At 36.1% G+C, this 23,212-nt stretch overlaps 2 protein-coding genes across 11 annotated transcripts in view; both read left to right on the forward strand.

The window, feature by feature from the left end:
- Positions 1-11,361, forward strand: part of CEP57L1 (centrosomal protein 57 like 1) — a 73,507-nt gene extending 62,146 nt beyond the window's left edge. For 8 of the 10 annotated variants that reach the window (XM_059401169.1, XM_059401167.1, XM_059401166.1 and 5 more), the window contains 6 exons: positions 2,721-2,798; positions 3,703-3,786; positions 6,958-7,035; positions 7,151-7,395; positions 8,629-8,773; positions 10,938-11,361. In XM_059401169.1, coding sequence (XP_059257152.1) covers positions 2,721-2,798; positions 3,703-3,786; positions 6,958-7,035; positions 7,151-7,395; positions 8,629-8,773; positions 10,938-11,156 — 849 coding nt within the window. In that variant the 3' untranslated portion in view covers positions 11,157-11,361. The remainder of the gene's footprint in view (positions 1-2,720; positions 2,799-3,702; positions 3,787-6,957; positions 7,036-7,150; positions 7,396-8,628; positions 8,774-10,937) is intronic. The other 2 variants (XM_059401174.1, XM_059401175.1) reach the window with 2 other exon arrangements.
- Positions 11,362-11,447: 86 nt separating this feature from the next.
- Positions 11,448-23,212, forward strand: part of LOC132018346 (uncharacterized) — a 190,221-nt gene continuing 178,456 nt past the window's right edge. The window contains exon 1 of the mRNA XM_059401165.1: positions 11,448-13,791. The gene's annotated coding sequence lies outside the window, so the exon portion shown is untranslated. The remainder of the gene's footprint in view (positions 13,792-23,212) is intronic.

The raw sequence follows: 23,212 nt of genomic DNA on the forward strand, positions 1-23,212 counted from the left end.
TATTTCAGGTATGCTACTATTGTTTCCTTAAGTACAGTATAAGCTCTCAAGCAACAAGGAACATATCTTACGTTTCATTTTTTTTTTTATCTTTTTTAATTGAGGTAAAATTGACATAGAGCATTATATTAGTTTCAGATGTACAACATAATGATTTGGTATTTATATTTTTTTATATTTGTATATTTTACAAAATGATCATCCCAGTAAGTCTAGTTAATATCCATCACCATATGTTGTTACACAATTTTTTTTAAGTTTTTATTTAAATTCCAATTAGAGGGGGCACCTGGGTGGCTCAGTTGATTGAGTGTCCAACTCTTGGTTTCAGCTCAGGTCATGACCTCAGGGTCATGTGATCGAGTCCCATATTGGGCTCTGGCATTCAGTGGGGAGTCAGCTTGGAATTCTCTGTCTCTTTCTCCACCTCTCCCCCTGATCCCACACTCTCTCTCTTTCTCTTTCAAGTACATAAGTAAATCTTTGAAAAAAATTCCAGTTAACATACAGTGTAACATTAGTTTCAGGTGTATAATAGAGTGAATCAGCAGTTCTGTGCATCACCTGGTGCTCATCACAACCAATGTAGTCCTTAATCCCCATCATCTATTTAACTCATCCCCTTACCCACCGCCCTTATGGTAACCATCAGTTTGTTCTCTATAGTTAAGAATCCATTTCTTTTTTTTTTTCCTTTATTAAAGATTTTTATTTACTTATTTGACACAGACAGAGAGAGATCAAAAGTAGGCAGAGAGACAGGCAGAGAGAGAGGGGAGGCAGGCTTCCCGCCAAGCAGAGAGCCCGATGTGGGACTCGATCCCAGGACCTTTACATCATGACCTGAGCTGAAGGCAGAGGCTTAACCCACTGAGCCACCCAGGCACCCGTTAAGGGTCTGCTTCTTGATACGTATCTCTTTGTCCCTTTTTTCCCCTTTGCTCATTTGTCTCTTAAATTCCAAATGTGAGTGAGATCTTGTGGTATTTGTGTTGCTCTGACTTACTTATTTTGCTTAGCATTATACTCTCTAGTGAAATTTCAGCTCTTTCTGCCTTCAAAGTAAGGTTGGAGGTCACCTATCTACTTTTCTGTCTTGCAAAAATCATTGCCAACTTTTCTCACGTTACCTTGTGGTGTATTTTTCCTTTGGTATTTATTTATTTATTTATTTATTTAAAGATTTTATTTATTTATTTGACAGAGAGAAATCACAAGTAGATGGAGAGGCAGGCAGAGAGAGAGAGAGGGAAGCGGGCTCCCTGCTGAGCAGAGAGCCCAATGCGGGACTCAATTCCAGGACCCTGAGATCATGACCTGAGCCGAAGGCAGTGGCCTAACCCACTGAGCCACCCAGGCACCCTTCCTTTGGTATTTAAAACTTTCTTATTCCATCCATGTCATTGTAAATGGCAAGATTTCATTCCTTTTTTTGGCTGAGTTATGGTTCCTTAAATAAATATATATTTAATTATGGCAATATATACACACATCCTTTTTTTTTTTTAAGATTTTACTTATTTATTTGGCAGAGATCACAAGTAGGCAGAGAGGCAGGCAGAGAGAGAGGAGGAAGCTTTCAAGACAAAGCATCTGAAGTAAATAGAGCTCCCTGCTGAGCAGAGAGCCCGATGTGGGGCTCGATCCCAGGACCCTGGAATCATGACCCAAGCCGAAGACAGAGGCTTTAACCCACCCAGACGCCCTTATACACACATCTTCTTTATCCCTTCATCAGTTGGTGGACACTTGAGCTACTTCCATAGTTTGGCTATTGTAGATAATGCTGCTATCAACATCAGGATGCATGTATCCCTTTGAATTAGTATTTTTGTATCCTTTGGGTAAATACCTAGTAGTGTGATTGCTGGATCGTAGGGTACCTCTATTTTTGACTTTGAAGAACTTCTATACTGATTTCCACAGTGATTGCACCAGTTTGCATTCCCACTAACAGTGCACAGGGGGTCCCCTTTCTCACCATACCATCCTTGCCTATACCTGTTGTTTCTTATGTTGTTGATCTTAGCCATTTTGACAGGTGTGAGGTGATGGCTCATTGTAGTTTTGATTTCTATATCCCTGATCAGTGATGTTGAGTATCTTTTCATGTGTCTGTTGGCCATCAGAATGTCTTCTTCAGAAAGATGTCTATGTCTTCTATCCATGTCTTGGGGGTGTTGAGCTTTGTAAGTTCTTTATATTATTTTGGTTACTAACCCTTTATCAGATACATCATTTGGAAATATCTTCTCCTATTTAGTTTTATTGATTGTTTTCTTCACTGTGCAGAAACTTTTTAGTTTGATGTAGTCCGTATCTTATAGCTGCACCCTTAATAATATGCACACAGTAGACATTTCTTGTGATTTGTCTATGTTTTGAATGAAATACTGAGACCCAAGAGTATGATCATTTGAACTTTAAGACATTTAATACCCCCAAAACTTCATTATAGTTTTGTTGCTAGAAATTAATAATGTCTTTGCATGTACATTCTTGGCTTTTCCTTTATTCTTCTTATATGTAATAGCAGGTAAAGAAGCATAGGAAGAAAGCCAAGAAAAATCATAGTATCTTTTGACATTTCTTTTTCTGACTTTCTGCTTTAATTTGCTCAACTACTAAGAATCAAGACTTGAAGACTCTATGTGGAAAAAGAACAAAGGCTATTTGGCTCTAGTTTTTATATGAGAATCTAATTTTTTGTTCTTTTGCAGGACAAGATTAAACATTTAGAGGAAAAACTTAAGGAAGAAGAACATCAGCGTAAGCTGTTTCAAGACAAAGCATCTGAAGTAAATAGAGCATTATATCATTTATCACAATAAACCACATATGTTTCATTATACTTTGTTTTTATTATCTGTAGACTATATTTTAGACTATAATTTTGCTTCCTAGCTTGTTTTGTCTCTTTTTGCTATAATAATGAGATTATCAGTAACTCAACCATACTTGGATGCACTGCCAAAAGAAGTCTTGTAGTCTTTTGAGATTCTGACACATACACACACAGATATGAATGTATATATACATAAATATATATATGATAATACCTGATATAGATTGTTTTCAATTTGATTGATATATATGTGTTAATGCATTATTTTATAAGCAGAAAATGATTACAGTTACCAATAGACTTAGTAGCTTTCACATACAAAAAATAGTATTTGGGTTTTTCTTTTTTCTTTCCTTTTCTTTCCTTTCTTTTCTTTTTAAGATTTTATTTATTTGTTTCAGAGAGAGAGTGTGACCATGAGAGGGAGGAGGGTCAGAAGGAGAAGCAGACTCCCTGCTGAGCAGGGAGCCTGATGTGGGACTGGATCCCATGACTCTGGGATCATGACCTGAGCCGTAGGTAGATGCTTAATCAACCTAGCCACCGAGGCACCCTGGGGTTTTCTTTTTTCCTCAAAAAGCACTTAAAAAAAAAAAAGATATTGTTTACTTATTTTAGAATGAGAGCACATGAGTTGCAAAAGGGGACAGAGACAGAGTCTTAAGCAGGCTCAGTGCTGAGCACAGAGCCTACATGGTGCTTGATTTCATGACCTAAGCCAGGTGCTCAACCAGCTGAGCCACCCAGGCACCCCAAGCATTTTGTCTTCATAAACTGAGACTTGATTTCTTATTATAATGTTTTTGAAGAAGTTTGTTAAAAATCAGTCATATAAAGCTTTTTCTTTAATATTGTAGCTCCAAACTGGACTTGAAATCAACAGAATTTTAATGTCTTCAGTATCAAATCCAAAACACTCTAAGGAAAAGAAGTCTTTGAAGGTATGCAGATACTTCATTCTTATTTGCTAATGCTTATTTACTTTTTAAACATTTATACCTATCCATTTCCAAAAAGAATTTGAAGATATTTATAATAAAACACATGGAATAGTGCTTTGAAATGTGAATAAAAATTAATTGAGTGGTTTTAGGTTTGAGGATAGAAAATTCCATAAAATATAGTTAAAGAAAGTGTCAGCAGTTGAGCACAAAACCTCGGTTGGTTGGTTGGTTGTTTTTTAAGATTGTATTTGTTTATTTGTCAGAGAGAGAGAGCATAAGCATGGGAAGTAGCAGACAGAGCAGGCAGAGGGAGAAGCAGGCTCCTGCTGAGCAAGGAGTCCAAAGTGGGACTTGATCCCAGGACTGTGGGATCATGACCTAAGCCGAAGGAAGAAGCTTAATTAACGAAACCACGCAGGTGCCCCAGGCAAAACCTAGTTTTGAGTTTACTTGACAACCAAAGCAAAAAAGACCATGTGACAGTAGGTATATTTGTGAAACAACAGTAAGCATTCCAATTTTTCTAGAAAGATAGACGTTTTCCTAGTACTAAACTATTTTTTTCAATTTGTGCAACTTTATTGATAGAAAAATAAATTTAAGTTACTAGCAGAGCTATTAGTTGATCACTGATCCATTGACAACTTTCATCATTTGCTCAGAGCAATATTAAACAGTGTATTAGAAGGTAGATTAACTATGAGCTCCAAGCCTCCTAATAATTTAAATTAAATGAAAATTTAAAAAAATATTTGAGATTCTGTTTTGGAATGCAAAGAGTATTTGACTTCAAATTTCCATTCTCTGTAGAACAAGAACATATCATTTCATTATTAACCTGCATAAAATACATCATAGTTTCTGTTCTGCTGATGCTATAAATTAATACCAATTCTCCAGTCATAGCAGTTATGAGCATAAAGTATATCATGTAACCCAAATCTCTCTTGATGGAAGGCTAAAGAATGGATGCTTAAATTATGTTGCTTGCTCTCCTGTGACAACTGAGCATCCATCTCCACCCCACCCCCCATGATTTCTTCAGCATGTTAGAGCAGGGAGGAATGGTTTTCATCTCATAACCAAGTTAGAGTGAAGACACCGGCCAAATAATACACATGTTCCATTTTTTAAAAAATTCTGAATCTTGGGGGTAGCAGGTGTCTCAGTCAGTTGAGTGTCACCTGATTTCATCTCAGATCATGATCTCAGGGTCGTGGAATGGAGTCACATGTCAGGTTCAGTGCTTGGTGCAATCTGCTTGAGATTCTCTCCCTCTCCCTCTGCACAACTCCCCCACTCCCACCCCCCCCAAAAAAAAAAAAAAAATCTTTTTTTTTTTTTTTTAATTCTGAATCTTGGGCAACTCTTCTTTTATAAATACCTTGTAGTTTTTAAAAGCAGTTAATGTCTAAAGCTGGAAGAACTCAAGTCTGTCAGATGAGCGTGTGAATGAATGGAGGGAAATAAACAAAAAATAAGTCTGACAAGGATAAACTGGATAAGAAAATCAAAAAAATAAACAGTAGTTTAAATTTTATTCCAGCTATAATGCAGGTTATTCTGACCTTATGGTAGCATCACATGACCTACTTCGGAGTCCATTTCCAAGATACTCTGTTGTACTTATCTCTGTTTTATAGAACCAAGCAATCTCTGAGACTAGGGGGTCACGTAACAGTGAACAAAGAGATGAAAGAATTTTAGAAATAGTTAAAGCAGCACATCACTGTGATCTTAGAACATTGAGACCAATAGCTACCATTACTGTTAATATCAGGTTGATAAATTCTTGTTGCAAATGCAAACTTAGCTGGTTTGAAGGAGAAAACGAACTGTCAAAAAGAATACACCAGCTTGATAAGGGTTGTCATTAAGTTCCATGATTGTGGCTTGCTAATGAAAGGTATCATCCCCAGCAGACGTGCAGAATATTATGTTAGAGGGTTATGGACCGAATCACGAAGTTCCGTATTAATCCGCTTCAGTGTCATAACCAGCGCCTTTCATCTGGCTCCTCACTGTCTCAGTGTGTGCTCAAAGGCTGCACACGGGGAAGGATCGTCTCTTCATCTCACACCAACTCTGCCAGACACAGGCACAGAGGGACCAAAGCCTCCCTCAAGCTGCCCCTAGTACTAAACTCTTATAGAAATGTATTCTGCACCAAACGGCACAAAAGATAATAACAACACAATAGATCCTAGAAGCAGCTTTTTATAACTTAAGGTCCCCAGACCGTATCTGTTAGAATAACAGTAATATTTATCTAACAGGTCAGATCTTGGCAACACAGAAACCCCTTAGATCAGAAAAGTAGTCATTATACACAGGTGGAAACTTAAATACTATCAATAAATACAGTGAAAAATCAGTGACAACTACTCTGCAGATCCAAATAAATCCAAATCTAAGCAAGGTCTTGAAGAATTCATAAGTGACATTGTTCTTAACACTGAGAAGAAAAAAGATACCTATATATCTTGCTACTTCTTCTGATAAAGAATGAAGATACTTATGTACTCATTTGGTCTAGCTCATCCTGCATTGCTGTCAGTGAGTAAGCTGGAGTACATCCACAACACGAAATACTACACTGAAATAAAAGGCATGTGTTGGTATTTGCTGGATCCGGTTGAAGCAGATTTGGATTCATTTCAGTTTTTGACTATCACAAATAAAGCTGCTATGATCATTTGTGTGTAGGTTTTTGTGTGAACATTGATTTTCATTTTCTGGGTTAAATGTCCAAGAGAATAATTGCAGAATCATCATATATACTTACCATATAAGCACACATTTAGTTTTACAAGAAACTGTCAAATTATTTTTGAAAGTTTATATTATTTTGTATTCCAACAAACCATGCGTGAGCGATCTGGCTTCTCCACTTCTTTGCCAGCATTTGGTATTGGCACTGTTCTTTATTTTGGCCATTCTGATAGGTATATAGCCATGTTTCATTGCAACCTGCATTTTCCTAATGGCTAATGATGTCGCAGATCTTTTTGTGTGTTTATTGGCCTCTCTGTGACCTCTTCAGTGAAATGCCTATCCATATTTTTTGCTTATATTCTAATCAGATTGTTTCCTGTTGAACTTTGAGACTTCATTATGCCATAAATGTCTTTTAAAACAATTTTTGTTTACTTTTTTGTCAATATTTAGAAAACTAAATGTTTAAAGGGAGGACCACCTCAGCAAACTTACTCAAAGTTTGGATCACTGCCTATTGTGGCTGAGAAGGTGAGAAGGGAAAAATGAAGGTACTTGTTCAGACCCACTCCTGCTTTGTTGTGAGTGCCATTTAAATGCCATGAGTCATTTGAAGCTGTTCTTAGCTATTTCTTTTCCCCCAAAGTCTGCCAGTGCAAGCTGTTCCGTGAATTCAAGTATGCAAAGCCTCCTGCAATTGATGCAACATTATGGGCCACATACCTGTCAGAAACTTCCTGAAGTTACTGAGCCTCCATGTCTCTACAAGCCTCTAAGAACAACTTCCCAGGGTAAAGCTGAACCTTCTGATTCAAAAATTTCCATTTCTATTGGTGACAGTTTGTCTGAACTTTTGATGGCAATGCAGGATGAGCTGGACCAAATGAGTATGTAAGTATTTCTATTCTTTATCAGAACTAGCGAGATATATAGCTATTTTTTTCTTCTCAGTCTTAAGAATAATTCCACTTATGAATTCTTTTTTTTTTTTTTTTTAAAGATTTATTTATTTATTTATTTGACAGAGAGAGAGATCACAAGTTAGGCAGAGAGGCAGGCAGAGAGAGAGGAGGAAGCAGGCTCCCTGCTGAGCAGAGAGCCCGATGTGGGACTCGATCCCAGGACTCTGAGATCATGACCTGAGCCGAAGGCAGCAGCTTAACCCACTGAGCCACCCAGGCGCCCCCCACTTATGAATTCTTAAAGGCCTTGCTTTAGATTGGATTTATTTGGATCTGCAGAGTAGTTGTCACTGATTTTTCACAGTATTTACTGATAGTATTTAAGTTTCCACCTGTGTATAATTACGACTTTTCCAATCTAAGGAGTTTCTGTGTTGCCAAGATCTGACCTGTTAGAAAAATACTACTGTCATTCTAACAGATACAGTCTGGTGACCTTCAATTATAACCCACAAGTGCTTTTATAAGAAAGATTCTCCTTTTGTTTTTTATAATCTTTTCAATTAAGTGAGATTTCATTAGACAAGTAGGAAAGCAATTCCTTGTTTTAAACTCTGGCTGGTCTGCATTATAAGTTTTGAAGCATCCATAGTAAATAAGATTCTGAGTGGGATACATATTTTAGGCCCCTACTTTAAATATATATTCAGCAAGAATTCCAGGAAATACGAGATTTGGGTAGCTAACTCGTTGAACTAAGATGTCTGTAGAAGATACAGCTGGTTCTCTTGACAGCATTCCTTTAAGTGGGCTATCACCAAATCTAGAGATTTCTTGGGCAAATATTTTTATAGCTGCAGTTCTTCCCAAACACCCTATATTAAGAATTCCAAAGTTGGAACTAAAGAGAGTCCTTTAATGCTTTTAGCTAAGGACATCAGAATATTTTATTACATTTAGCTATGAACATCAAGAATTCAGACTTTATTTTAAGGTCCTTTAAGACCCTAAGTCTAAGATATTTCTAAATTTATCTAATCTCAAATCATAAGAGCCTTTTATATTTATCATAGATTATTAGATAACTCTATGTAAAAAGACTGTCTTTGAAAATTAATATTTAATGGACAAAAATTTATGATTGAACAGAATACTGTTTAATTATATCAAAGATATATAGTATAAGTCATAACAGTGCTTGATATTTGCTTTTCTTTCATAGGGAGCATGAAGAACTACTGAATCAAATGAAGGACACTGAAAGTCATTCGGTCTGTGAAGACATTGAATGTGAACTAGAGCATTTAGTCAAGAAAATGGAAATTAAAGAAGAACAGATTTCCAAACTGTTGAAGCATCAAGCCAATGTAAGAAGGCTTTAGTAAAAGATTTTAATAAAGAGATACATCATGAAAGACATGAGGAGATGGAGAGGAGAAGGGAGTTGGGGAAAATTAGATGGGGAGAGGAACCATGAGAGACTATGGACTCTGAAAAACAATCTGAGGGTTTTGAAGGGGCAGGGGGTGGGAAGTTGGGTGAGCCTAGTGCTGGGTATTAAGGAGGGCACATACTGCATGGAGCCCTGGGTGTAGTACATAAACAATGAATTCTGGTACACTGAAAAGAAATTTAAAAAATAAAAAATTATTTAAAAAAAGGATACATCTGGAGTCAGTGTTCTATTTCCGTATGATCCTTCAAATTTAAGGTCTATATGTGTAGCTTAGTAAAAAGATGGCAGGAATCCCAAAGGCCTCTTACAGAGCCATCTATTCCATTGGAATAACATTGCCTCCCACTTAACTCTTCAAGATAATGTAAAGTTAAGAAGAACAAGAAAGTTTAGTTATGTATTCAAAAATGGCCTTGGGAAAATTGTGAGGTAGACTGTTTGCTTTGCAGCCCCCCAGGTTACCCTTTTAACCATTCTTTCCCTTTATCTCTCCTATCCCTAATGCCTTAATGAAGCCCTTTATGTTGACAGGTCTCTACTTCAGTACCATAGATAAACCTGGCTCCTCAAGCAGTACTCTAATGCTAAAACCACTATTTCTGCTTTCTCCGATCAAATTATGCTGTGTTCCATTCCCTGGGGACCTGTGCTTAGCCAGCTACAGTCTGATGTTAAGGGGTTCTCTCTCCTTGCACGTGAATTCTGAATAACTAAGATATATAACAGTTTTAATATTTTAACAGAAGAATCATGGAATATTGTAATCATAGAATATGGAATATTATAATCATGGAATATTCTATTTTATCCCAAGACAATGATTCCATAGATTGGAATTCTAGCACTGTTAAGCTGTTGGAGCAGAAGGCAGAGGGAGTCTTTCCAGGAACCTTCAAACCACATCATGTAGCTTATCTGCCTATAGAATAATCAGCATTCATAGAAGTTGGTGGTATATTAGGCTTACAAGAAAGCCCTCCTCACTTTTATAGAAAAGTAATAAAGGATTCAGAATTTTACTGCCTTTTTTCTCCTATGACCAATAAAGAGAAAAAGAGGAAATGAGACTTTTGAAGCAAATATTTCCACTTTACTGGCTTATAAGGCTCTACTAAAGTAAATTTTTTTGTGTGATTGTGTTAGGGTGAAGATTAACTTAAACACTTTCTTAGAATTGCATAGGAGAAATTTGAAGAGAGTAGAAAAATAGCCATATTTTTAATGTACATCAATTATATTTTGAAAAATATTATTTATGTTCTATTACAGCCGTAGCAGTATAAATTTTCAAGCATTTTATCATGATAAATTTAATCTCTGCAATTAAAATGGCCTTGGGCAAATACCAGGTTCTTAGCCAATGTGTGGATCAGCTCTAGAAAATTAGGCCTATGCATGAGTGAAACAGACTAAGTAATGGACTAGGCTTGGCAGAAATGAGTTTTGGCAAGTTAATAGGTTTTATTTTGTTTAATTCTGTCTACCCAACTGTTACCAAATACTACTGAATGAAACCTTTTTTTTTTTTTTGCACTGGCATTCAGTAGCACTTTAAATTCAGGAATTTATATATAACACATTTGACTCTGTAAATTCAATTCTCATTCCTAGTACCAGATCTTTGCTTTGCTTAATACCACCTGAAAGGTCCTTTTTCTCTTGTCTCTATTCTCCAGTTTTTACTCATTTCATATCCCTTACAAATCTTCCTCTCCGCTTTTCTGAGTTCTTGATTTTCTCAGCCCACATTGATCAAATCCTACTTTAGTCTTCTCAAATAAACACTTTTTGTCCTACTCAGAGTTATCCCAGCCTAAATTATTTTCTAGTTGTTGTGTATATGCTTTTCTTTCACTGATAAGAGCAATAAACTTTTTGAGAGCAAAGATTGTTTTATTCATGGTATTTTTACCTAACAAGCCCAGTGTTAGGCATATAACAGGTATTCAATAAATAAAGATCTAATGAAATTTTTAAATTTCATGTAATCTTTATAACATCAATCCACCTATTTTAGGGTATATTTTTAATATCTTTTTTTTTACTAAAATGTTAGATTTTTTTTTTCTTTCCAGGTCCGTAAACTGCAGCAAAAAGTTCAAAACTCAAAGATGAGTGAAGCTTCAGGGATTCAGCGAGAAGAGAACAACCTTAAAGGATCAAAGCCCATAAAAAACAGTCCCAGAAAATGTTTGCTAACTAACTCTCTTCAGAAGAACAGCAACTTTCATCCAGTACAAGTCCATAATCTTCAAATGAAATTGAGAAGAGATGATATCATGTGGGAACAGTAACACAATAGTAAAACTGTCACCTTAAATGAACTCTGTCAGTGACATCTTGAATTGTCTAGAGTGGTTTTAATTTAATATACCTTTATGAAATTTTGAATTATGTTTCTAGTCCCTATGAAGTGTCAAGTTGTAGTATTTTTTAAATCAATGCCTAATGACCTTCTAAGAGTCACAAATAATAAATGACTGTGCTTTTTTTCTCTTACTGACTGAAATACCTAATCTGTCCATGTTTTAGACACATTGTTCACTTTGCAGATTTCTTAAACTAAGTCGAAGAATTTATACTGGATTAGTGATACTTAAAATTGAGTTAAATTTTGAGATACAAGTACCATTCCACTTTTTCATTTAGTAGGCCTGTAACCTTAAGAACCAATGTAAAATGAACACAATAATGAAAGTCTTTTACTTTTCGTGATGCTTCCTCCCTATCTTACTTTAGAGCTGTGAAATACTTTTCTTTTTTGGAAATATAAGAGCTCTGTAAAGAGGCCTTTAGCCCAAGTTTTTAATGTGACAATTACAAATACAAACTCGTGGTTACTTTATTTTTAGATTACAGTAACTCAAGTACAGAAGCCTCTTTCTGTAGTTCCTGTTCTCTTTTACAAATCCAGGGCTGCTTTTTAAAACCAGTGACTCACCTTATTCCTTTATATCTAAAACTTTTGATGCATTTTAGTCTTTGCATTATATATAATCATCAATATAAATTAAGAATATGAATTCCAGTACCCACTTTTATAACAAAGTATAGGAAAAGTAAATTGGACATTTTATTACCTATCCAATAAAAAAAACTCAGAGGAATATGATACATTTTTAAAATATTTTAAAATCAGTGATGTCCTAAGTGATTTCTTTGTATATGAATGCTTTATAATAAATTTACACTTGTTGACCTGTTTAGAAACTTATGGAAACTAGTATGCTCTTTAGAACTTTTTTGGTTTTTCACTGAAATCCTTTGGGGCAACTAGAGAATTGAAGTCCTCAACTGAAGTAGAAATAGAAGACTGACAGAAAAGGCGTAATAGAAGGGAGGAACTCAGAAGCTCGGGTAGCAGTTTAAGAGATGGTGACTCCAAAAGGACAGAGTTGGAGATGGTGACTCCAAAAGGACAGGTAACCTAGTCCATTCTACAGCTGGGGGAATAATCAAGCTATAGGTATGAAAGAATTTTCAGGGCAAGATCTGGAGGAGCTAGGAAAAGCAATTATGTTAAAGATAATCCTCCCAGGAAAATCCCTAACAGAATATAGGAGGAAGGGGGTAATTATGGAATTTCTGGTGAGGGAAGAGGAAAACTCTGATTCATTCTCATTGAGAAAAGAGGTGTTATGTAAGAGGACCTTCCAGACCCGAAGTGGGGAAATAACTGAAAATGGATGAATACGTGGAATTATCCTGGAAAGTAAATTATGATAGAGATGAAAGATTCTCTCTGGCTGAAGTACTGCATGTGTCCTTCACCCACTCTTATTCCCTCTCCCTCTACAGCTTCTTCAGTCCCAGAGATGTTGCTTCATCTAAATTCATTTTCATCACTTTATCTACTTTTCAACTTTGCCTTTCCTCCTCAAGAATGTGAGTGCTATCGTTTCAACTTAGCGGAAACCTCACTAGACCATAATGCAGCCCGATACCCTTCTGTGCCTTTGTTCTCTATGCATTTAGGAAGGTGGTTGGCTCTACTTAGCTTATCAGTAGTGAAGTCATTACTTGCAAAAAATGTATTGCTAAAACAAAAACAGAGTCATTTTAGGAATGCTTGAATATTTCAGTTAAGCACTGAAGAGTTTTCTTGGAAAATCGGTGTTGTGTAGGAGAAAAACCATAAGACTTCAGAATTAGGAGACTCGGGTTCAAATTTTGACTCTAGGCTTTTAATAGCTTGGACAATCAAGTAAATTTGGAGGCTCCATTTCTTATTTGTTAAGTAGGGATTGTATTGTTAACCTACCTCACAGGACTGTTGCGAGGAGTAAATGAAATAACACGTCAAAGCCCCCCGCAGAAGGGTTGGTGCTGAGTAAAAATTCAATAAATATTAAATCTGACTGCCCTCCCCGACCAAAAGTGGTCAGAGAACCTGAGTTTGCATGGCTTAAAGCCTGAAAGCAGGAAGCGAAATGTATTCTTCGTAAAAGTGGAAATATTCTAATTACTTGGATTTGGTTTTTTGGATTGTTGTTTCGTTTGTTTTTTTGCTTTTTTGGTTTTTTTGCCTGTGTGTCTGGGAGGAAGTTATTTTGGCTTATTCCCTAGCTCAGGTTTCTAGTGAGGTGGGGGAAGAATATGGTCTTACCATGGTGCAGAAGAAATACACAATCCCACACAGCCACTTGGTTTGGAGACTGGGTTGTTGGGTAACAACTATTATGGAGAGACACTAAAAAATTGTCTCTTGTTGCTCCATCACAGCTACTGAGCTAAAAACATGTCCGGCTTGCAGACGGCTGCTTGCCAGAGCCCTTGACTCCTCAGGGGGTGGAGCGAGTGATTTCCTTCCTGGACAGGGGCAATCTGTGGTCAGTGTTCCCGAGTTACTGTAGCAACCCCGCAGCTGTGCTCTGCCTAGCAGAAACTCGGTAGGATATCATTGATTTTGCTCACTTCAGTGAAAAACAGGTTTGTTTGTTTTTTATTTAATCAGAAATGGAAAAAAAAAAAATGAAGTTGGAACTTTCTAGGCAGGACCGGTCTCAGATTTGATGAAACTGTGAAACTAAGAAGTTTGAGTGTTTAACCTCGCAGGTATTGTGAGTACTCTAATCGTAGAAACAGCAGTTGGAATCTTGGATTAACTGTACCTGTGTGGGTCGTTGGTAACCTAGTCCATTTTTATTAGGTTGTGTAGCTGAGCATAGGAGGGTTGGAGGGAAATGTTCGGTTTTCAGCAGAGCAAGATTAAAGGAGATCTTAAAATAGTGAGCTTTAGCAAGTGGTGATAGTGTACTGAAAAGTTTTTGAGATTTTTAGAGTCATTTTCCTCTAAAACTTCAATTTGAACTCTAAAGGAGTGTCTTAATCTGTGATAAGACATCAAAAAATTACATTAAAATTTGACTTGCAGTGTGGTGAGACTCAAACTAAGGGGAAAAGTCTGGTTTGTTACGCACAATGAAAGGAGTGCTCACTATGGCCAAAAATGTGCCAGCTGCTATTGTTGGTGTAGAGTAAATAGTGAAACTCCTAATGGGGTTTCCTGGAACTCTATTCAGCTGTAACTAAAGCTGTATGTACTGAGAACATTTAATTGTATGTGAAGTTTAGATAAGTTCAAGCTGACTCCCAGAATGTATAACAAGACAAACCTCTCTATGGAATAATAGCATCTGTGAGGGGAAAAAACAAAACAAAACAAACAAACAAAAAAAAACTCCATATGGGTGCCATGGCACCTTTTGATTAAAATGAAATGAGGATAAATAAAAGTAAAATTGACTGCCATCAATGTAAAACTAGATTTGTTTCTTGGTGATTAAACAGACCTTGCCAAAGCTTCAGCCTTTTTCTTCATAACCTATAAACTTATGTTCATGTAACTTTTCTCCTTTAATTCCTTTTTTATGTTTTGTTAAAGAAGGAGAATTAATCATAGCAAAATTGTAAAGTTTAAAGTTTTATAATATTGTCTAGGGCAGAGTTTGTTTTTATTGTATTTGTGAATTAGTCATTTAAAGAATAAAGTGGATTTTTTGTTTCCCTGGTGGGATTTTTGGGAATGTTCTGCTTGTTCATACAGAGTCACTGAATTCTCATTTGGTACTAGATCCTACTAGGTGCCATAGGCAATTATTAGAATTACAATTAGCACACACCCCCCAATTTATTTTTTATTATATACAAATGGTCCAGTGGGTACCTGTGTGCATTAACAATTTCAGCAGAACATAACAGAGAAGCAAATTGATCTCTTGTTACTTTATACTCTGAGGCAGTTCTGTGACAATCCAAGTTCAGCGGTCTACCATATTAATGACCCGTTCAGCGCTCTACAGTGTTAGGAGACTGGACACAGTGTGGTTAGAGAAGGGATGTTAGGAATTAAGAATTATCTGTCAAAAAAAAAAAAGATAAAAAGTTCTGATTATCTTTTAAATAAGGGTAAAGTTGTCCTTCTTACTCTCTGCCTAGGTTTCTCCGCTGTAGATACTGCTTATCTATCCTTCCCCCGTTCTCCAGGTCTCAATGCACTGCTTCCTCACGGAAGTCCTCTCTAAGTCTCCCCTTCATACTCCTCTCCCATCTCCCAGATCTGGCTTCACTGGCACTTCTAGGTATTTCTCCTATCTTTGCACCTCGAACACTTTCTTGTTATCACTTGTTTGTCTTTCCCATAGACCGAAAGTTCCCTAAAGGCAAGATCCTTTCTTGCTTGTTACTGTAGCCCCGCACCCACATAATACTTGCCTGTAAGTAGTAGCCTTCTCAGTAAATATTTAATAATGACATGTCATGAAATTGTGTTAACCGCCTTTGGTGATCTCATCTGAGTAAGCATATTGGGTCATGTACAGCTGCTTTAGGCACCAGTTCAATTGTGCTACTGTTGGATCTTTCAAGGATATGTGACCAAATTTTACATAATTCCTGGTTAAAATATGCCAGTATTTTATTGTTTGTTGTTTGGGGGTAAAGAAAAAAGGCAGTCAGGATGATGCTTTCTTTGATTTTATGATGCCAAGAGGAAGAGGTTAGAGAGCCAAGGTAGTTCTTTATTTGTATATTGGTATGACAGACTTGTTCAGTCAGCAAGTATTTCCTGATCTCTAATCAAGTCTTTGTTGATCTCCAAGATACTGTGCTAGATGGGAGATTCAAAGCCAAATTATGCATGGATTCTCTCTTCAAGTTGCCCATAGCCTGATAAGAGGAAACAAATATAACAGAAGGAAGAAAACAGTAGGTGACATAGAGGTATAATGACCATTCCAGAGAAGATGCTTAAATATTTGGCTACTAAATTTTTGTTCATCATCTGTTGATAGGTAAAGTGGAACCTATTTGTATTTCTTCATTCTCTTTCTTGATATATATAGCTTTCATTTGCTTTTTCACCTGGTGGCAGTATTGGTCTAGGATTCTTAATTCTTATGGATTCTTAATTCTTATGGATTGACGATACCAGTTCGCTTAGCATGAATTTCAAACAAGTGTTGTCCACATAACCATGTATCAAATTATGAGTAGAAAAAATGGGTATGAAACACCTAAGTAAAATGGGAAGGCAGTAGAGAATGAAGAGGGTAAAAAAAAAAAGCAATAATGACTTAGACTAAAACAGAAAAATAATATTTTACAGAAAAGTTGTATTCTAGAGACCAATTATTGGCCTGTACAGAATTATGCAAATGATCACCACTCACTTTTCTTATAAACTTAAGCCACTCGATTTCCTCACTCTTCAGCGTCCTCATTGGTTGGACTAAGTCAGTGTTTCTCAAACTGCAGGTCATGTCCTATTAATGGATTGTGAAATCCATTTAATGGGTCTCTATGAACAATTTTCAAATATTAGCATAGCACTGAAAATACACAGAGAAGGTAGTCAGTGTTTTTGTGAAACTCTGTGAATACTGGATTATAATTTAAAACGTAGTCCTAAATGTTATTTAAGGAAGAAAAAGTTGGCTCATAATAAATATTCAGACAGAATGAATTTGAAAGACGTGGGGGAAAGAGAGAGAACCAGTTTAAAATAGGAATACTCCTGGGATGCCTGGGCGGCTGCCTTCGACTCAGGTCATGATCCCAGCATCCTTGCTCAGCAGGGAGCCTGCTTCTCCCTCTGCCTTCGCCTGCCACTCTGTCTGCCTGTGCTCACTCAATCTGACAAATAAATAAAATCTTAAAAAAAAAAAAATCAATTCAGTCACCTCTGTAATGTCCCTTTAAAATAAAATAAAATAAAATAGGAATACTCCCCAATCCCCTATATGGCTTGTGACAACCCATTGCTTATCCTGGTAATGCTACAAATCTGTTTTATATATTTTACAGATAGAAGTCCCATTTAATACCATTACATTTCCTGGTCTATAGAATACTCTTTTCAAACACTGAGCAGGGGCGCCTGGGTGGCTCAGTGGGTTAAGCCGCTGCCTTCGGCTCAGGTCATGATCTCAGGATCCTGGGATCGAGTCCCGCATCGGGCTCTCTGCTCAGCGGGGAGCCTGCTTCCCTCTCTCTCTCTCTGCCTGCCTCTCTGACTACTTGTGATTTCTCACTGTCAAATAAATAAATAAAATCTTTAAAAAAAAAAAAAAACACTGAGCAACCTGTATTAGAGAAATTTCACTTCTCTAATGTGGGCACAAATAAATGTATTCAACATGAATCCCTTAACGAATGGCCTCATTATTCCTCATCCATTGTTGCTGTTGCTGTCTAGTCACTGCCTCTGTGTGGAATCTAACCAAGTATGGGTCTATGGTTAGGAAACAAATTTGTTCTGTTTTTTTTATTTTTTTTTTTATTTTTTTTTTTTAAAGATTTTATTTATTTATTTGACAGAGAGAAATCACAAGTAGATGGAGAGGCAGGAAGAGAGAGAGAGAGGGAAGCAGGCTCTCCGCCGAGCAGAGAGCCCGATGCGGGACTCGATCCCAGACTCTGAGATCATGACCTGAGCCGAAGGCAGCGGCTTAACCCACTGAGCCACCCAGGCGCCCAAATTTGTTCTGTTTTAAGACAGTTTTAAAATTAATAAAGATAGGAGATTTGTGAGAAAAAGAAACTGTGCATGTCCTGAATCTGAAATGAGCAAAGATTTATCCTTGACAAACCTGAGCATCAACATTCAACACAAAGAAAAAATTAAAAATCTGATATCTTACCAATGTGGCACTTTTTAAAAATCATGTCATTTTACTTAGCATTAGACCTGATAGAATAATTTTACATGAGTGAGCAGATGGAATAGATAATAAATATCTTACCTGAAAAATAGCTTCATTAAATAAAGTACTACTAAGGGGTTACATTTCTGTGACTTTTGATATCCTCCTCAATGTATTTCTTGGCAGCCATATCAGCTCTGAATTATGGTGAGAACAGAGGAAGAAGTGCCGTGGGGAGGTAAACATTGGAACTCTGTTCATTACAATGGGACTCTACCCACTTGGCAAAAGTTTATTCACTACAAATTACTGAAGTTGCTTAAACAAAGAGATCTTAGTCTTTAGGAAAGGAGGTTGGTCAGGTGAACAGGCCCTCTAGTCAGAGCTAAAATAATAAACTTTTGACCTAATTTTACATAGCCAGATGAAGTAAATTTTAGGATAACTTCAGAAAAACATTGGAAGGGATTTTTTGGTTAGTGTTCTTTAAAGTTAAATGGACATTGACTTGTATTTCTTAGAAAAATCTATTACTGAACTGGTACAGAATGTGAATCATTTCTTGTCTGAAGTAAAAGATTGATGTTTACAGGGCAGTTGTCCAGAATCATCTTGCTGAACTAGAAAGTATTTCACTTCTCTTCACTGTAGGTCCTTTTAACTTTACAAATGTGTTATTTAAAACATAAATCATATTGGTACACTGGAAGCCCATTTTAAATGAAATTGAAAAACACTCCTGAGGATTCCATGGAATATTTATGGTTTTATAGTTTATAATTTCTAGCAAAAGAAAAATGTTTAATACCTTAAAAATATTTTCAGAAATAGCCAAATCTAAAATATGTAATGCCTATGAAAGAACAGTGCTACTAATATCTTAACTATTGAATGCTTGAACACAACATAAAAAGGATTATCTTCTGCTTTCCCAAAAATAAACTACAAATTTGAAGCTAAGAAATTCAGTACCAGAGTTAAAAGAAATTATTTCCAAGTTCAGAATTGCTTTTAATCTCTAAAGTAACAGGTATTTTAAAAACTTATTCTATGATTTTATGTATATAACTTCTCTGTTCGATAAACTTGGAAGAATTTGTATCTGTTATCTTATACCTTGATTCTCTCTGGTATGATTTAAATGCTAGGCCCCTATGCCACATTTTCAGATAGGGTATTTTCTTTTTGTTCATTTACAGTATACGTCTCAAGTAGATGGAGGGCTGTGTGACTTTGATATTTGTGTAGGACATTTGCCTGTGATTTCAAAATTCTCAGAGCCACTTCAGAACATTCCTAGGAATGTTCCGCACAAAATAGCATTTCTCTTAACCAATCTATTAAAATGCTGTTGAGTCAAGCTACCATGTACTGAAATAAAACTTAAACTACTTAGAGACCAAAGCATTTAGAAAAGAGGAGTTTATATGCAAAGAAAATCTGCAAAGGAATCAAGCTTTAGAAAGACAGCCTTAATTAAAAGTATGATATACATTTAAAGGAAAAAAGCAACCTACAAACTTATCAAGGTCACCGAGTTTGCATTTAATCTCTTCATATCCAAAAAGGTCATCACATATCTTCAGACATCAATGTTTCCAAAATCGGGGCTATAGTTGTTTTCATTAGAGAATAACTTACAGGAAAGACTCAAGAGTTCATTTATTTGAGGAGCAAGTACCAGACAGGGTTAACTTGTTTGCTGATGTTACTTTATCTCAGGGTTTCAAAGTGTGTTTGCAGGGAATCCCCAAGATCACCTTTGTATTCAGTGATTCACTAACAGGACACTCAGAACTTAGAAAAGCTGTTATACTCACAGTTAAGGTTTATTAGAGCAAAAGGATACAGACTTTAAAAAGCAACTGAAAAAGGGACACAAGGCCAAGTCCAGCAAAAACCAGGCAGGAGCTGCCAGTTGTCCTCTTCCAGTGAAGTCATGCAGACAGCGCTTCATTCTCCTGGCAATGATGCGTGATGATACGCTTGCTGTACCGCCAAGCAGGGAAGCTCCTCCGAGCCTCTGGGTCCAGGTTTTTCCCTGTGGGCTGATCACACAAGTGCACAGCTGACTGCCCAAATGGCTGACCTTCAGTCTCCAGCCCCTCTGCGGATCAAGCTGATACTGTATGGCCCAAGGCCGTGGTGGATCATAAGTCACATTGTCACCATAGACTACCTGGTCAGGCCTCAGGCCCTTAGGTAAACAAAAACATTATCAGACAGGATATTCCAAGGGTGGAGAGGTCATCGCTTAGGAGCTGAGTAAAGACCAAACCTTTCTTTGGAATGTGAAAGGTTTGCACAACTTGAGCAGTCTGTGTTGACCCCTTACTGTATAGTGTTACTTCGTTTTGTTTTCTGACTCTGGAATGTGATGCGCATTGCTTCCCCATCTGGTTAGATGTAAATCTTGCCTCCAGATTTCCTTTTAAGTCCGGCTTTGACTGCATAAATTTGCCTAGTGATTTTACGGTGCAGTATTATTACTTTGATGGTTTATTTGGTCAGTTTTATTATATGAATGTGATAAAGGGTGATGCTTAAGCACAGAGACCTCTTTATAATCTGTTTAGTGAAACTAAACAGAGCATGTGATACTAAAACTTAGGGATTAACTTTCAAGGCTTTGTAAAGACTTTAAGGTTGTCATTGGTTTATGTTTAAGATATTGCTCTTAGGCTCATATACCAAGATCAGGAACCAAGAGCCATTCAGTTCACCTCTGTTAAGTTACTTGGACCTTGTTGCTTAGCAATGGGCTTGCCATACCTAATTCAATTAGGTTTAAGGCATAGCCACAGACTCAAAAGCAATTTTTAAATTACTGTTTGATAGGAAGGAGAATAGATCTTTATTGAACTTACTCAAAATAGCTACATGGCTGTCAAAAGTCAAGGAAACTTAATAAAGGCATTTTGTGTAATATTTAACCATTTTTACTATTTTGTGGTACACATTTATGTCATTTTCTCTAGTATCACTATTTTTATGTTTTCTTGGCAATATATTACTTATAAATTATATCAAGAATTTTCAAAGAATTTTTTTTCTGGAATTCCAAAGGGTCAGTTGGAACATACCATTGAAAGAATGTTTATACCAGTTTATGTAGTGTAGCCAATAGATAGTTCAAAATAAAGAAGATGTCCATTAGAAATAAAGCATTAACCATAATTAACTCATTTCATCCTAGGTAATTATTTCTTGTTTTTCTGATTTCGGGTGGAGCACTCTTTCACAAAGTCATTTGCTTCTGGATTTAAAGAATCCTAGAAATCCTGACTCTTATCTTTTGGTAGGCTGACAGGTATCTTTTTGTCATGCTGACATCAGTTTATATTGAAAAATCTGTTATCCATGAGCCTACACCCTATAGAGTCAACAATTATGAGTGTGGTGAAAGTCTACTGAGGCTTTCGTTCTTCTCATGTTTCCTCCAGAAGATTCAGTTTTTGCTCTGTAGCTTATCACGGGGACTTCAGGCAAATGTAAGAAAAAAGCAGAAAGTATCTGTGGATGATAAGACACAATGGCTTAGGTTAATGTGTAAAGCCCTAACAATACTAGAATAGTGGGGGGTGGAATTGTTTTTTTTCTGAAGTAACACATATCCCTTTGCAAGATTTTAGTCAATGATTATCCTGAGAGGAAAAATACTTTTATAGACAGAGTAGGCATTAAATTTCATTTAATTAATGTCATAAAATATTTTAGGATTGTCAGCTGCAAACAAATTTTTTTTTAAAAAATCAATTTTTAAAAAACAGTTACTGTACCAATCTTTGTATATGGATAGGTGTATGCTTCTGTCCAACCTGAACGTTAGACAGTTGGTAAAAATATCTTTACATTTATAGTAATACATTTTCCTTAAATGTAATTAACTTGGGTTAAACTCCTCTTACTATTGTATAAGTTTTTTTCATATTTAGGAGGGGATAAGCTGGATGATTTTTACGGTAGCTTTGAGCTAATAAAAAATCTGCAGTATACCAACCAAACATATCTAATTATTTTTAGTATTCCTCCTTTCATAGGATAAATTAGCAAAACTTTGGGGCTTCTAGCAACTGTTTGGGAAACCCCAAAGAAAATTATTATGTAAAAGACGTAGTAATAGTTTATTATTCTGAATTTGGGAAATGCCATATCAAAAAAGTTATCAGGGTGTGCCTGGGTGGTTCAGTGGGTTAAAGCCTCTGCCTTTGGCTCAGATCATGATCTCAGAGTCCTGGGATCCAGATCCGAGGCCGGCTCTCTGCTCAGAGGGGAGCCTGCTTCCTCCTCTCTCTCTGCCTGCCTCTTTGCCTACTTGTGATCTCTGTCAAATAAATAAAAATATTAAAAAAAAAGTTATCAGAGGAGAAAACATGAGTAAGTGACTATAGAAAAAAGGTTACAGGCAATATTTAAAATAAAGTTAGCATCAAGTAATGATACTAGAAACGTTTTCAGAGGTAAAGGACTTTGTTTAAGAAATAGTTCAAGGAAAAAAAAGAAATAGTTCAAGGGTATGACAAAAGCACAAAATGTTAGGCTCTCAAGAGTGATAATATATAATAATTATATATATAAATATTTATATATTATAAATATAAATAATATAATTTGATAATATAAGAAAACCCTGCTATTTTTAGGCACTAAGTACCTCTTAATTGTTTTTTGTTTAGAGTAAACATTTACTTATGGATTTGTCAATTTAACAGAAAATCCAGATTCTAGTTTTACTCTTTGGGGATGCCATCCATATTTTATACAGTAGGATTCACAAGTCCTTTTTTCCATCCTATGAATAAATTCATTTTTATCTAGCTAACTTTATAAAATAAGTTCATACATTTTTATGCTTCTTTTGAATTGATTATTCGTGAATATTAAAAACCAAGACAAAGTCCATTTCCCTTCATACCTTCTACAACCTGTTGTATATATACCCTCAAATTTGGCTTTAATATTTTCTGTCACATTCTGGCATAAGCAGACAATTTGACTTTAAGACAAAATCAATCTTTTCCCATGATAGACAAATAAAAATTTATTACTTTGGATTTATACCTCTTGACAGATTCACAAACATTATTTTACATTTCTTTCAAAAAAGAACATGTATACCAACATATCTTAATTTTTCATATGTATCTTTTCAACCTATTAATTAATGGTCATTTACAATGTATAAAAACAAAAGGCAAATCTATGTA

Source organism: Mustela nigripes, chromosome 5 (assembly GCF_022355385.1).
Source record: "Mustela nigripes isolate SB6536 chromosome 5, MUSNIG.SB6536, whole genome shotgun sequence".
NCBI classification, from domain to species: Eukaryota; Metazoa; Chordata; class Mammalia; order Carnivora; family Mustelidae; genus Mustela; species Mustela nigripes.